General features: G+C 32.9%; 1 protein-coding gene across 1 annotated transcript in view; it reads left to right on the top strand.

Annotated features, from left to right (window-relative positions):
- The window catches only part of LOC725800 (fibrillin-2), a 160,127-nt gene extending 149,305 nt beyond the window's left edge, over positions 1 to 10,822 (top strand). The window contains exon 21 of the mRNA XM_006561295.3: positions 7,049 to 10,822. Coding sequence (XP_006561358.2) covers positions 7,049 to 7,197 — 149 coding nt within the window. The 3' untranslated portion in view covers positions 7,198 to 10,822. The remainder of the gene's footprint in view (positions 1 to 7,048) is intronic.
- The last annotated feature ends 4,810 nt before the right edge of the window (positions 10,823 to 15,632 follow it).

Genomic DNA, 15,632 nt, shown 5'->3' with positions numbered 1-15,632 from the left:
TACAGAAATGTGAGGACCCGAGCGTACGTGAAAAATGCGAGAAAAAAGAGAAGCGACTCGATGATGAAGAAAAACGACATTATCCTGAAACAATCGTCCTCGTTCATCGCGACCAACTCTGAATTACCGATCGTCGATATATCGGCGTTCGATTACGACGCGTACCGGTTCAAATTGGTAGAGACGGCGTTGAGGAAGCAGTACAACAATTATCAACCGCCTGGCGACGTTGTCATGAATTCCATCCATTTGAACAACAACGATTCCACGATCGCTTTGAGACTGAACAATCAGTATCACCACAGCCTGTTCGACTTTGTGGAGGAGTATTACGACGCGACCAAGGGTATGAGCAAAAAGGAAACCGAGTATTTGCATCCGTTGGATCATTTTCTGATAAAGGGGACGCAGAAGCCGGAAACGGTGGAGAAGGAAACGGAAACGAAGCACGTGGAGACGGCCGATGTTGGTGGACAGGATGAAAGATCGCCCAAGATTTCGTTTTACGACGATACCGTTGTGGATGCCTCGATGCAGAGAAGACAAGGTAACGGTGAATTGGTTGCGATTAGCAACAGTTTCATCGTTTCGAATTTAAAATCGAATGGATATTTCTTCCCTTTTTTTTTTTTACAATTCTTCTTCTACTAAAATTTTTAAAAGATCGAAAGAAAGAAACCTTTAAATAAAAAAGCAACCGATTCACCTGAAAATAATTCTCGCAAAAAAAAAAAAAGATCCTTTTGGAGTAACTATCAAATTCTTCGCACGAATTGTAGACATGGGAATCGTAAAGGGAAGCTTGAAACCGTCGAAACCGAGGCCATCGAGCGCGGGAGCCGACTCGACCACGTCAAGGATATCAACGTTGCCACGGTCCACGATCAAGAAGAGCGCGACGAAATTCTCGAGAACGAACTCGAGCACCGATTCGGGGAGCTCGAAGCGGGAAACGTTCTTCTTCAACTCGCACAGACGCGAGGACAAAATTCTGTCGTTCATCGACGGAGTCGAAAGGGAGTCGATGAATTGCTCCACTATCAGCTCGATCGACACCGAGAGTATACGCAGCATGTCGAGCAAGTATCGGGACATCCACTCCTCCCACTCCCGCGATTCATCGATCGGCTCGAGGCCGTGCGTCTCGGAGAAGCCGCACTTTGTCCCCTGGCTGGCCGGAAATCCGGAGACATCGTTCAACAAGAAGTACGTGAACCCTGATAGGATATCGTTGAAAGCGTCGGAGACGTGCAAGAGGAAGATGTCGAGGAAGTTGAGCAACTCGTTCAAGCATCGGGCCAGCAAACCGTCCATTCAAAATAATTCGGGATGGATGGACCAGGCGGTGAAAAGTCTGCCCCAATTGGACAAGAATTCGGGGAAAGATGGGTGCAAGTTGGGTGGCGTGAGTAAGGACGAGGAGGCGAGATCGAGCGTTCAAGTTGGGAAACTGGAGGTGATCAAAAGCGAGACTGAAAAGTTGGCGAAGATCGATTTACCATCCGTGGGTAATCTGTCGGCCAGGAACGATTCGTTGACCCGCTCGCGTCGTTCCTCGATTAAAAATCCGTCCGAGGGGAGCTCGCCAAGGATGCAGACGATGAGGAAAACGATCGACTCCTTGATGGAGATGGCGGGAGATTCCGGCGAGGAGACAAGATTAGCAGCGCAGGCCAGGTCGAAGAGGGCGACGAGCGAGGATGAAAACGCGGAAGAGTATTCGAGGAGAGTATTGGCGGCGAAACAGGAGCAGATGGCCGAGAAACTCGGCAAAGTTTCGAGCGACAGGAAACAAGGCTCGCGAAACGTCAGCCCTGTTCTATTGGCGAAGCAACAACAGGGTTCTGCGCCGAAACCGGAACTTTCCATGGAATCGTTCCCCACCAAGGACGAGATTCGAGAGAACGTTCAACGCCAAACGGGTTTGGACAGGTTGAAGAGTAACGAGAAGCGGAAAGACACGTCGGAGATGAATGTGAAAACGGCGAAAGATGGTGTTAAGAGGTGTCAGGACGGGCAACAGGCGAGGACGGGTCAGAATTCCCCTAGATCGAGCGCGTACGAGAGGAGGAGCACGGCCGACTCGTCGACGAGGGGCAAGGAAGAGGAGAAGGCGAGCGAGGTTGGTCGTAGGAAAACTTTGAGCGCGATCAAGAATCTTGGCAAAGGGAGCGCGAACAAGATGTCGTTCGAAAAGGCGAGAAGCTTGCATCAAAGGGCGACGAGTTCGAAATTGAACACCGACAATTTGAGCAGCGCTCGATCGATGCAGATCGGCAAGTCGAGCAGGTCGCCGCTGATGGGTGGCGAGATGAAGTGCGCGAGGGTCGGGAAGATGGAGAAAGTCGGATTCGAGCCGATTCAGATTCAAGAATTGAAGGAAGGCGGGCCGGCGGACGACTTGAAACTGCCGCGTCGCGACTCCAAGGCTGGCATAGCTATGCAGGCGGGATTGAAGAAGTATATCAAGAAGTTGAAACGGGTGTTGTCCGATCGGGACAACACGAATATCGGCGAGTTGGCCTCTTTGAGCCTTACCGACGCCATCCTGCCCGATCTTGAGTCGACGTTGTCGTCGGTCGAGGTCCAGGAGGTGCAGAATCTGTTGAACATGGCCGAGAAGAAGTCCGAGTTGTTGCAGAAGAATATTTCTGTATTGTGATATGTTTTCCTTTCACTTCATCTGTACATATATATATTTTTCTTTCTTTTAAGCAGAAAACAATTTGCACCAATGCCTCTCCCCCTCTCTCCTATACGAATCGATCCGCAATCTTTTTTTAAAGCATATTTTTGTTAAACCCTTCAACCCCGCGATTCCACTTGTTTTCACTTGAAGAAAACACTCTGTGCATCCATTTCATTGATATTATGTATATTGCAACAATTATACATCTCTCGATTTGGGAACTTTTTGTGAAACAGACAATTTTATTTCTGTGAAAGAATCTTTAAACTTTGATATAATGTAATTTGCTATAATATAGTTTGATGTAATAATATATAATTTCATTATATTTCAATTCATTGACTCTTACGCTGTTCTTTTTTTTTTCTTTTTTTTTTTTTTTTTAGGATTAATAAGTAAGGATAATCTTGTTGTTAAATTAAATCATAGCGAGGATCTAGTGAGTATCATAAATGAGAAATTGAACGTCTGGTTAAGAGAATATGGTCGAAGGGAAGTGTTGGAAGAGAATTTAGATAAAGGATGATCGAAAGGTCTCGCACCTGTTACCATTTTAATTAAGACATTTAGACAGTCGGGGTATAATTTATGATAATAATCTCGTGGTAAGTTTATAGCTGTTCTTCCTCAATGCATTAATGTAATGCAACTATTAAATATTTATTTGTTGCTATTTTTAATTACAAATTTTAATAATAATTTCAATAATTTTACATTTTCTCGAATAAGAAAACAAAGTAAGAAAATAATTATAAAAAAAAGTCTTTTAAGAACTGTATTCGAATTTAATAAATTAAGATATTGTTCTTCCTGTAGGAGTTAAAAATAAACAAATTTTTATTTTACCACGGACAACTAAAAATTGTTTCTCAATTGTATTACGAATACAATATAGGATTTGATATTTTCCCTTTCTTTGTCTCTCGACTCTGGTTTTTTGAAAATTTCTATTCCACAGAATTCACAGAATGCATCGATAACTCGAATTTTTTAAAAAAAAGTTTAATCTATTAACAGAATTTTGCATTTAATCTGTTATATAAAGTCTATAGTGTTGAACAAATTCGATTTATTCGAGAAAACAATTTATAAATAGAATTTTCTATAGTTATTCTATATTCTATTTTCATAAAATTCCAAATGATTTTAAATAATAACATTTATTTTCAAATAATTTCAATATTTCAATACTATAATATACTAAGGAATCAAATCATCATTAGAAATTATATCAGTAAACAAATTTTCCTTTCAATATTAGAATAATACATTAATTAAAGAAATTGAAAATTCGAACTAAAAATAAATCGTACCTAATTTTTAATAGGTTTAAAAATTCCTAAAAAAATGCTGTGTAATAATATGGAAAATTATAACAATCCATCCTTTATTTTATTAATTTCGAAAGAATCAAAGCAATGAACAATTAACATAGTCCTAAACGTAACATATACTATAACAGACGAATGTTATACCTAATTGTCAATATAATAAAAATAAGAATTGAATTAAAAAATATTGTTTCGAAAAACTTTTAAAATTCTTGCAATTTCAGAAAAAATTAATTTCACAGAAACCGTCTATAAATATATACTAACTTAATCTGAAAGATTGGGAACAAAGTGACAAAAAATTGTAATTTAAAGTACTTTTGAATGAACTTCATTCCTCGTCGTTAAATCTACGAGATTCGTTAAACGAGACCAAGTATTGTTTTAGTGATTTATGCATTTCGTCTTGTCGACTCGATGTGCCTGCTATTAATGATTCATAATAAGAAAAGGGAACGTCACTGATGACGGGACGTGAACTATCCATGAGACACGTATATACACACGAGCCAATTTTCCACGATGACACTAACTTGCCAATCTTTGTATCGTGATACTCTGCAATCTCGTTTAAGTTTTACGACACGGCACTTAACCGTTCAGGCTGACCCCGTGATTTTCTTTTAGCAATTCCCAGAAGTTTTGAGACCGGAAACGAGTCTCGTTTCTAAATGAGATATTCGAGATTTCGTTATAAACTAAGAAAAGTGAAGTGGAATTAAGATTTTTACCTTTATGAAACTTTTTAACATTTTTTAGAGAACAGTCGGAGACTTGTAATTGTTCCGTTATTTATTAAATTGTTCCAATTAAATATAAGAACATTGAAACATCGTTCATACTTCATTAGAAGCATTTAGTAGACATTTACAGAAAACTACTTCTGTGACTATAATATTTAATCAAAAGTTAAGAGAAAAATAATTTGCTACATACTCCTATTAAATGAAAACGAATGATCTTTGAAAGAGATCTTATAAACTATTTAAATAAACACAATAAATTATTCTCCAACGTATGATATAAATCATGAAATAAAAAATTATTGTAACGAATAGTAAATTCCTCGTTTTAAAAAATTCTTCAAGTGACAATATTCAAAATGGGTTCACGCGAAACAATTTAGATACATAGTTGGTGCAAGCGGGCCGATTAAGAAAATGTGCCTCGAGATTCGAGTGACATTGATTAATATTCTCGCGCGCGAGCGCATTTACGGAAGTCGTGGAACAGCTGATTTATATTCCCGTGTCCGGATGCAGTACGCAATTTCGCTTCAGAAGGGTTTACCACGGTGCTATTAACGATATTCGGGTCACGCGACTTCTTGCTGTCGGCATCGTCATCACAGTCGTCTCACGCCGACACTAGCGGTCTCTAGCGACATTCCAATTTCATCTTCCAGGCCGGAAACCGCACGTTTTTCATCGATTAATAAATAAAGGATAACGTTTATTCCTTAGTGATTTTATAACGTATAATATTTGATCGATGAAATATAAAGTAAATTGAATTACGAGAAAATATAAAATAGAAAAATCATTAAGTTTGGATTAAATTTCATTAAGAATTAAGTAATTAAGAAATTAATATATATATACGTAGGAAATATATCCTATTAGATAAAGTATAGAAAATTTTATTTGTTTTAATTGTTTAATTAAAGTAAAAAAAATATTTTTTTCCTTTTTCTTCCTATAAATTCCACATAATACTCTGAACAAACTAATTTACGATATCGATACATTTCTCCAAGTGCTATTACAGCAGCAAAAAGTTAATATCCTACATGTTCATATAAGCTGGTTTCGATCTCTTCCTTGATAATAAACTGGTATCTGTTTGCTGCATCTAATGTGTAATATAGAGACAAATAAATTACAAATATCTCTAAATTTCAGAAAAATTTTATATACCACTTCTTTTTAGATTATATTCTTCTAATGCAAAGTAAAAAAATTTATAAAATTCCTAGATTTTCAACTCGGTCGTATTGATGTAATCGCGTCATAAAGGCAATTGTGACATAGGAATCCAATATACCTTATGCATTAGATCATCTGGAAAAGTATTCTAATAGTTTGAACGGCGACGATAGGCACGATATTCTATTCTACATCACGACATTTGTAACGCTGTACACGAACTTACAAGAGATTGCTCGAGTTAAACTAACACTAGAAACTATCGATAAAGCTTGACAGGGCAATATCCATTTCCTGGTGTACCAATTGACTGTTAAGATCGCTTTTTGTCACAACTATCAATGAGTTGTTTATCACGTCGCTCGTTTGTCGATCAATAGATTTGCTCAAGATATAAGATAAAGCTGACATTTCGTTTCTATACTTTGAAATATCGACCTCGAAAAGAAACACAGTGTTTCTTGCTTCATTCTATATGTATTAATATATTAAAAAGCATATTTAATATTTATTTTAGAAAGACGTTAACACATTTATAAAATTCTTCACTTTTGTGCAAAAGTTGATATACAAAAATGCTGATTAAGGCTTATTTATCATACAATTTAAATTTGCGTTGGATGAAGATGGAAGTAAATTGAAACAATCTAGTTAATTCCATCTCTTTTCACCTAATGCAAACTTAAATTACTTATAACCCAATATACATAATAATAATTGCTTTATTAATCCCTTTAATTCAATTAACCCCATAATAAACTGTAAATTAAACAATAAATTAAACCCGAAAATAGAAACATTTTATTCCAAGTAATTTAAATTGATCTCCAACTTCAGAATAAAATATTCCATCATAAAATTTATCATAAACAAAAATATTCGACTCGTTTAAGATTGCTTACTTTGCTTGCCAGAATCAATAACAACTTTTCCATCAATCTAACCCAACAAGTAATTATATCTTCCTTACCAACCATCCCCTCCATTGCAATGCTGGCTCCATCGAACCACGGGGAAGGTTCGCGAGCCACGACCTTGACTTGGCCAACGTCTGGCTCTAGGACTATAGTCGGAATACTTACCCAAGACGATTCTGTTCACAGATCAGCACTCGAGACAGTATCAGCTCCAACAGCTGCGCGAGCAACAACAGCGACGTTCCTCGAGGACCGAGCAATCTTCACCGATGGCTCATTACGGTAGAGGCCGTGTCGAGACGAGAATATTGCCGCGGCGTAAATGCTGCGTGTAAAAGAATCGGCCACCGATTGTTCTTCCACCCAACGAGGGCCGCGATAAAGCCGAAAGTAATTTAACTATTGAGGAGGAGAGCGGTCTGCGGCTCGCGCATAAATTATGTCAAGGGCTCCTCACGTCGAAAGAAGTGGGGGGATAAGGAGGAAATGAGAAGGTGGAGTGGAGGCGTTACAAACTTCGTTCCTCGCTTTTAATTAAGTCTAATTAAAAATCGGATCGATTCCGTACCATCATTTCCTTCTTTCGCCTCGAAACGAATGATGATCCTCGAGTGATGATCGATCATCTCTGATGATTTTTTTTCAACCCTTTGCGCAGTTCAACCAACGCGAATTTCAAATAAAGATTCGAATTTAAGGGGATCGAAGCGTTCAATTGATTGGTGATAGAAGATGGTCTATGTTTTTTTTTTTTTTTCTATTAATAATTGGATTATTTAAAAAATTGTGGAATCCAAAAAAATCAGCTTATTTCCATTCCAATTTTGTAAAAGAGATATCTGCTACGAGTTACTTGTAATTAACTTTGTACGGACTAATGCTCTTAACCTACTTTTCTGACAATCGTGAACTCGAAAGTTAATTAACTTTATATTATTTTTTATTCTTGTATTTTAACTTTGAAACGATTAAAATCAATTACACTTCTCAAACTGCTTTTAAGCAAAATTTCTATTCCGTTTTTAATCGTGACGTGTATTTCATTCTGTTGTATTGTTGCAACTCTTAAATTATATGCAATTTCCAATTTAATTCTCCGATATTTAATTTCATTAAGTAACGAATATTCGTATCATCTTTCATCGCCAATAAATTATAAACTTTTTTTCTTTACTTTTTTTTGCGAATTCTTGATAATAATAATAATTATTGACATCACAAGTTCAAAGAGATTCATCTACAAAGACTACGAATTTCAAAATATTATATGAAAAATATATTTGTACATTCTTTTTTCTTTTTATAATTATACTTACTATTATACTTACTTCAACTTGACCGAGCAAAGTGAAATTTTTTTTGAAGAAAGTAAAATCAAAGAATGAAAGAAAACAAGTAAAAAAATTTATGAAATATCCTAATTTGTAATGTTTATGATCTCTATTATAGCCAATTAAATCAACGAAGAGAAGCTAAGTGCCTTAAATTGAAACTATTTACGTGCCTTAACCAAAAATTCTTCCAAAGTCCTATTATATGAGATCATGAAGATTAGTCGTAAAATAATTTCATTAAAAATTTAACTTTAATTCAATAATTCTCATAACTAAATGCTCTAACATTTCTAGAAATCAGAGGAAAAAGCTTGAATCATTTTTTTTCCTTTTGATTTGTTATTCTTTATTATTTTTCTTCATTAAATATTGAAAAATATGTCTGTACACTTTTTTGAAATCAATATGTATCATCTACATAATAATTAATTAAATAGTCCAAATAGAATACTACTAGATTACTATAATCTCTATTAAAATATACATAGAAGAAAAATTTTAAAAATTTTTCAAAATGAATATCTCTTTGTGTATTTTATCATTTATATGCTTGGCCATATTCATTAAAAAATTTCAGTTTTGCTGGGTCAAGCTTAATTACCTTAAAAGAAACATCGCCATCCAGCACTGCCTTTTTCATAGTATAATTAATGATAAGTTTTTAAAAAAATTAGAAAAGAGAGAGAGAAAGAGAGAGAAAAAAAGAGAGAGCTCAGAAGAGGAATTCGGGTATTTTTTTTTACTAAGTATTTTTTTTTTTTTTTTAATCTTATTCTTTGTAATATACATATTATATACATACATGTATTCGATACATAAATTTTATACATTTATTTTATTGTAATGTTACGATGGTAATCAAACGTTATTCCTTAACAATGATATGCGAGTGGCATGGAGGGGTATTAATAAATAATAAACGAATGTTCGCTTACATTCAATCGTTCTTCTATTTTTCCATTTTCTTTTTCAATTATAATCCTTAAACTCTAACAGTTTATTTATTTATTTCTTTTTTTTTATTGGCAATTTCCGTTCCATCGACGTCGTCGATCACGGAGCATACCCTCGTTTAAAAAAAGGAAACAAAGAACGCACACATCGAGCAGAAACTGCAACTTAGATTGCTATGAAGAGGAACATTTGGTACAGTGCTACTCGATGATTTATCGATTTTGTTGAGGAGAGGTAATATAGATTTCTTTTTCCCTTTTTTTTTTTTTTTTAAAGTACATTCCTTGTATTTTACAACTTTAAAAATTTCTTGATCGATTAAATTGCTTTATAAATTTTATTATTAGCGATAAAATATCGATCTGTTTCTTCGTTAATTTTTCGATCGAATAACACTTTGTTATTGCTCTATCAATTTTCGATTGAAGAGAATTCTAGAAACAACCCTCTTCCTCCATCAACATCCTCAAAGGACAAAGCTTTCAATTCAAAGTTTAATCGTTTATCTAATTTTCCAAGCAAAATTGCAAGAATACAAACTCGCGTTGAACATCAACAACGCGATATTCCATTCTTCGACCAATTAACGCTAGCAATTACAACCTTTTTATCAAGAGCTTTTTTCTTTTTTTTTTTTTTTTCGATCATATCGTGCAACACACGTCGAAGGAAATTACACACGTTGCCTGGTATCCTTACAGTCTAACAAATTTATCGAGCTATTCGTTTAATAACCGTGTATGGGTCGACAATAGACGAGGTCTAATGCAGTCAATATCCCTGTGTTAATGATGGCCAATTATTCCATCGGCTATACGCGAGTGGTACAGCACCTCCTATGGAAAGTAGAAAGAGATTGCGTAACAGGAATAGCGTAACATCTAGGAACACCGTGATCACGTCATTAATGAGGCAATGCGATATTTATGCGAGGTGTGAAATGCAAATGAAATATTTACTGTAGAATGATAGATGGAGATTTTTATGTATATTACTAAGAGAGAAACGTGCGATTTGAATTGTTACGTGCATTAAGTAAAAAAATCTTATCGTATTTTTGCATTATTTTTCTCTTATTTTCTTCGAAGAGATCATCTCTTTTATCGTTCTGATTTCATAAATCGTGAACGATAAAATAATTTAAAAAAAAATAATTTAGATAAAAGTTAAATTGTTTTTTTTTCTTTTTTTTTTTAGGGAACAAGGTGTTTTATAAATGATCGAATTATCGTAATCAATAAGAGATATGTCAAGATTGCATTACAAATGAATTTTTATCATAGAATTTTATTTCTCAAAAGAATAAAATGGCCGATTGCTTGAAATATATTTATTTTATTTTAAAATAAAATATTATTAGATAGAAGAAAAAAATAAAATCTGTTAACGTTTCCTTATAAAAATCTCCACGTGTATATTCTTACCTCATATTCATTCCTTCACCATTAATAATTAAATATAAGAAAAGAATACTTCAGAACAACTTCCTACATAATATAATCATCATTCTATAAAAATTATTCTTAACGATTCTATGACAAACAATAAGTCACTTCATCGTCTAACGACAATTTTACCTTGTCTAATCGATTTCTTCCAACAAATTATACTTCGACTATAAAAGTAAACGTCGAATAAAACAAAAACGAAGGGGGGGAAGAAAAAACAAGAAGTGCAAAATTGTCATGGCGTACACTAAGCGAAAACCATCCGTGTATTAATCCCTCCTCGAGTGTACATGTATACATTCTTGCCACTTACCATCCAGATTCTTAATAGCCTATTGTCTAACAGCGTGCTTGTTAAGTATTTACTACCTTCGCGACAATGTTATTCAGGGAAGCAGAAATCTGGCGATGACAGAAGCATCGTCTGGTGGGACCTACACGTTAACCCTTACCACGTACCCTGATTATACATTAATGTGAATATGAATTTGGTTCATGCGAACGTAAGAAGCACAACCCGCGCCAAGAATTTGCTTTTGACAGATGGATAAAATATTTACGCTCTTCCCCGAAAGATATTCTTGCAACTTTACTATTTCTAATTAATTTTAGCTAACCTGTTAGTAAGTAAAAGATACTCGAGATACTCTTTGCAACTCGAGTTAAGAAGGTAAGAGATGCAACTACGAGATAGTCGAAGATTGGTCGAGATTTTATTAACGGAATTAAATGATTTTGAACGATGATATATACGATGAATATCGTGGTAAAAATTTTGGCAAAGTGTGTAATTTGTTGTAAATGATATAATAACCCGAATGAAATAATAAAAATATATAAATAATTTTATATGAATGAATAAATGCGTAAATTTGTTATCTTATTTTTGCTTAAAAACATTAAGTTAAACTACGCAATTAGAATATCGTAGAAAAGTAAAATATCTCGAAAGAGAAATTCTCAATGATCTCCTTAAAGATCCATTAATTTCAACAAAATTCATTTCTTATAAAAAATTCTATTGATACATCATTTTATATAAATCACAAAGGTATATATTTAATTTCTGTTTCCATTGGTCGTTTCATTCTAATAAAGAAAAATTTTGAAAGTATTATTTATTACAATGAAACTTGATTATTCGAAGGTAGTTGATTATAAATATATCTTTTTTTGTCAGGCTCCGTGATCATCGACGATTGTTCATGATGGAAATAAAGGAAAAAGATATTTTCTCTTGACTCGTTTTCTTTATTTCGTTCTAAAAATTACTATTTCAAACGCAGACAACGCTTATCGATATAATTGAAGGTATCACAAACTTTTGGTGACCTCTAATTACATTTATCATATATTGTCCCTATGCTTATTAATTAATTAATCAAAGTGATTTAATCTCGATTAATAATCTTCATACCATGCTTTGATTCAAGCTTAATAGAATGATTTAAGTCTTAAAATGGAATATCATTGATAATCAAAGCGTTCATTATTTGATAATTTATAAAAAAGATATAAATTCTAAAATTCAGTGATTTGTTAAGTTAGAAGAATGTAGATTCATTTATATTTTGTCTCTTAAATTTCTTCTTGATATTTTAATTCCATTTGAATTTATTAAATTGTTATTTTAATTATGAAGATTGTTAATAATTTTGAAGATCAAATAAAATCAATTGGAACCATTTTTCTCTTTTTAATAATATATAAATATATAAATTCTATATACAAAAATAAATATAATCCACTTTGAAAAATCAATTCTCTACTGATTAAATTATTCATGCTTTTCTTAAAATAAATATTTCACGATATTCCAATTTAAGAATTAATCATCTTCTTCTAAAACTGTCCTTCCATTCTCACGAAAATTATTTATATGTTCTCCATAGTAAATCTGAATTCTCTCTACATTTATGGCCTTTTAAACATCGACGTTATTTCAGTCGATCGAAATCCTCTCACATCCTGAACATCATCTATTATGCTAATTTCGTTCTAAAACGAAGACACTGTTCGTGAAACAGAAATTACACGATGCACAAAAGAAAAACCTAATCTTTTTTTCGCGTTTTCATCTGATCGATAGTTTAATCGCGTCTTTCATTTCGCAACAAGATGGTACAAAAGTGTGGAGAATTAATACCACGTCGATTTTCAATGAAAATTTCGCAATACGTTTCGTGGAAGCTAAGAAATCGTTTCAATGAACGGATCTTGAGGGATGAAACGCTTTAAAGGAGTATTTTGGTCTTGGAAGATATTTATCTTCTAAGTGAATTTTGATAAATAAGAAAGATTTATTTATCATATAAAATAAAAATTGAACGCTGATTGAATTTATTTATTTAAATGTGAAAAGGAAATATTAGAAATATCTTGATTAAGAAATATTTAAAGGATTTTATTTATCCTTTAATAATAATTTAAAAAGGCGAATTTTATGAATTTTTGAAAAACATTAACAAATTTGTTATTCGTTTTAAAGTTTTTAGATCTCAATTGTTAAAAAATTTGTTGTACAACTGTAATATCATTTTCATTAATTCGTTTTAATATGTTAAAACTTATACATTTTCAAAATCATACATATATATGAAAAAGCATACATATATATGAGATCAAATTTTCGAATTTCTCAGACTAAAATACTACTTTGACTATACTCCCATCTTTGCACGAGTATTACTTTATCATGCTCTCTATGTATTCTTTGACGATTCGAGTGCTCTCATTTATGAAGATACGATGAAGATCAAAGAGGACAATAAAGTCGATTTTCTGACACTGAAGTATCAGTTATTTAAAAGAAAAAAAATAGAAAAGCAATGAAGATAAAATGAAGCATTATATCAAAAAAAAAAAAAAAAATCATTCATCATATAAATTTTTTTAGTTACATATGATAAAAATATAACATAATCAATATAGATTAATTTTCGAAGAATTTTAACGATCTAAACATACTTTATACAATGTTTATCCATCCTCCCCCCCCCCATAATTAATTAGAAAGAATAAATAATTCAATTAACAATAATAAATAATAATAAATTTTAAAACAAACGATAATATATGATTTTTAACGAAACATTCTTATGCTATTGGTGATAATGTGAATAAAAATTATGTTATTTAACTAAAAATCATGACTATAAAACCAACAGCATAACATCTATGTACCTTACTTTTTGATAAAACTATACTTTTATAAATATTGAAAATATATAAGATATATCAAAAATAAGAGATAATTAATTTCATAATTTTAAAGAAGAATTACTATTATATTTGTATCTTTGTTTTTATTTTTAATTATATAGCGCATATAGCTTTATGTTTATTGACCATTATTATTTACTACGGGATTAAATTTTTTTTTAACAATTAATATCTATTCAAAATACGGTATTAATCTATAAAAAAATATATAACATGTAATTTATGTGATAACATATGATAAAATAATACTACTACGATGCATCAGTAAAAAAAAAAAAAAATTATACAAAGAAATAGAAATGCAAAATACGAGAAATCCCCTCGAGAATTTTTTGACAAAAATCATGATGGCTCGTATTCAAAGAAGCTAACGAAAAATCGCGATTATATTTATCTTATGCATTTATAATTTTGACGTAAATTTCGTTTGGAAATAAAAAATAAATAAAAAATGCTAAATTTGAAAATACTGTAAAAATGTGTTTGCGAGGTAACAAATAAAATTTAAAACAAATAAATCTCCTGAAAAACTCAAGATTCACTGTTTCAAAAATGAAAACAAGTTTAAACCTAATTAAAAAATTAAAATTTCTGTATAAAGTATAATTGAAATGCACATGTAAATTACACGTAGATATATTTGGAAAATATCTCACGCTATAATTTATCAATAATTATCATTGGTGAATAGACAAACGATAAGTTGTAGATTACGATCTTTTATCTTTGTTTTTTATCTTTTGCACAAACAATTGTTAACAATTTCATAATTTTGAAATCAAGACTATCAACTATTTTACAATTTACAAGAACTTTACATTATCCAATTATCATAAAAGAAAAGTTACTAACACTGGCAACTTGTGGTTTGTCAAAATTCACCAATAAATATTTAATCAATTGTGCAAAAAAAAAAATTAAAAATCGTATTTGTAACTTGATAACAAAAAAAAGAGACAAACAAATCCGTGACTTATTATTAAATAACGAGGTATTCAAATAAAAATTACATTCTCACGACAAAAATGAACATACCTGCAGTTGAAAACGCAACAAATATAATTTGTCGAAAATTCAAAAACGATGCGCCCGCAAAAATAAGTTGTGAAAGGCAACGATCAAAAATATTTCTGTGCCAAAATATAAAACATAACTGACGACTAATTAAAAGATTTTTCATTAATTGCGGTTCTTTCGGTCAATGAAACTCATAACCCGACTCGACGGGCTTTGACGCAGCCTGTAAACTTTGTAATTTCCATAAATCCGTTTCATCTCGTGGCCGATTGCCGAGGGGCCGTCCTTTAACACCCTCTGCCGGACAGGATTAAAACTATCCGCGTTGTTCCGGCCTGTCAGCTGCAAGCCGCGTGAAAATGCATTCGACGAAGCGTCCAATTTTGAAATTAATCGCGACCAGTTTCGTTTTCAACCGGCGCGGACATTGTGTTCACACCCCGGTAAAATTTTAATCGACGATCGACGATTAACACGACGGGCGAGGAAGGAAGAGAGGATCAAAACCCGAATTCGTTCCACGCGAATCGAAATCTCGTTTCGTTCGACAAATTCGCGATCGTTGTACCGTGAAAAGAAACGAACGTTAAATCTCCGCGTCCGTTACAATGCCAGATTTCGGTCGGCCAGATCTCGTAATCATTGAAACTTGTTCCACCAACAGGATTTGCGCGGAATTCCCGGATAGATTTCCACTTTTTCACCGCTCTATGGACCAATGTATCTATGGGCCAATTTGCCCTTCGTTCATTTGCCTCTTCCTTTTTTCCCTTTTGTCCTTGGCATATCGTGCAC

The sequence above is a fragment of the Apis mellifera genome, linkage group LG6 (assembly GCF_003254395.2).
Source record: "Apis mellifera strain DH4 linkage group LG6, Amel_HAv3.1, whole genome shotgun sequence".
Taxonomy (NCBI): domain Eukaryota; kingdom Metazoa; phylum Arthropoda; class Insecta; order Hymenoptera; family Apidae; genus Apis; species Apis mellifera.
Note: the sequence above shows the minus strand (reverse complement) of the source record. Positions and strands in the feature narration are given on the sequence as shown.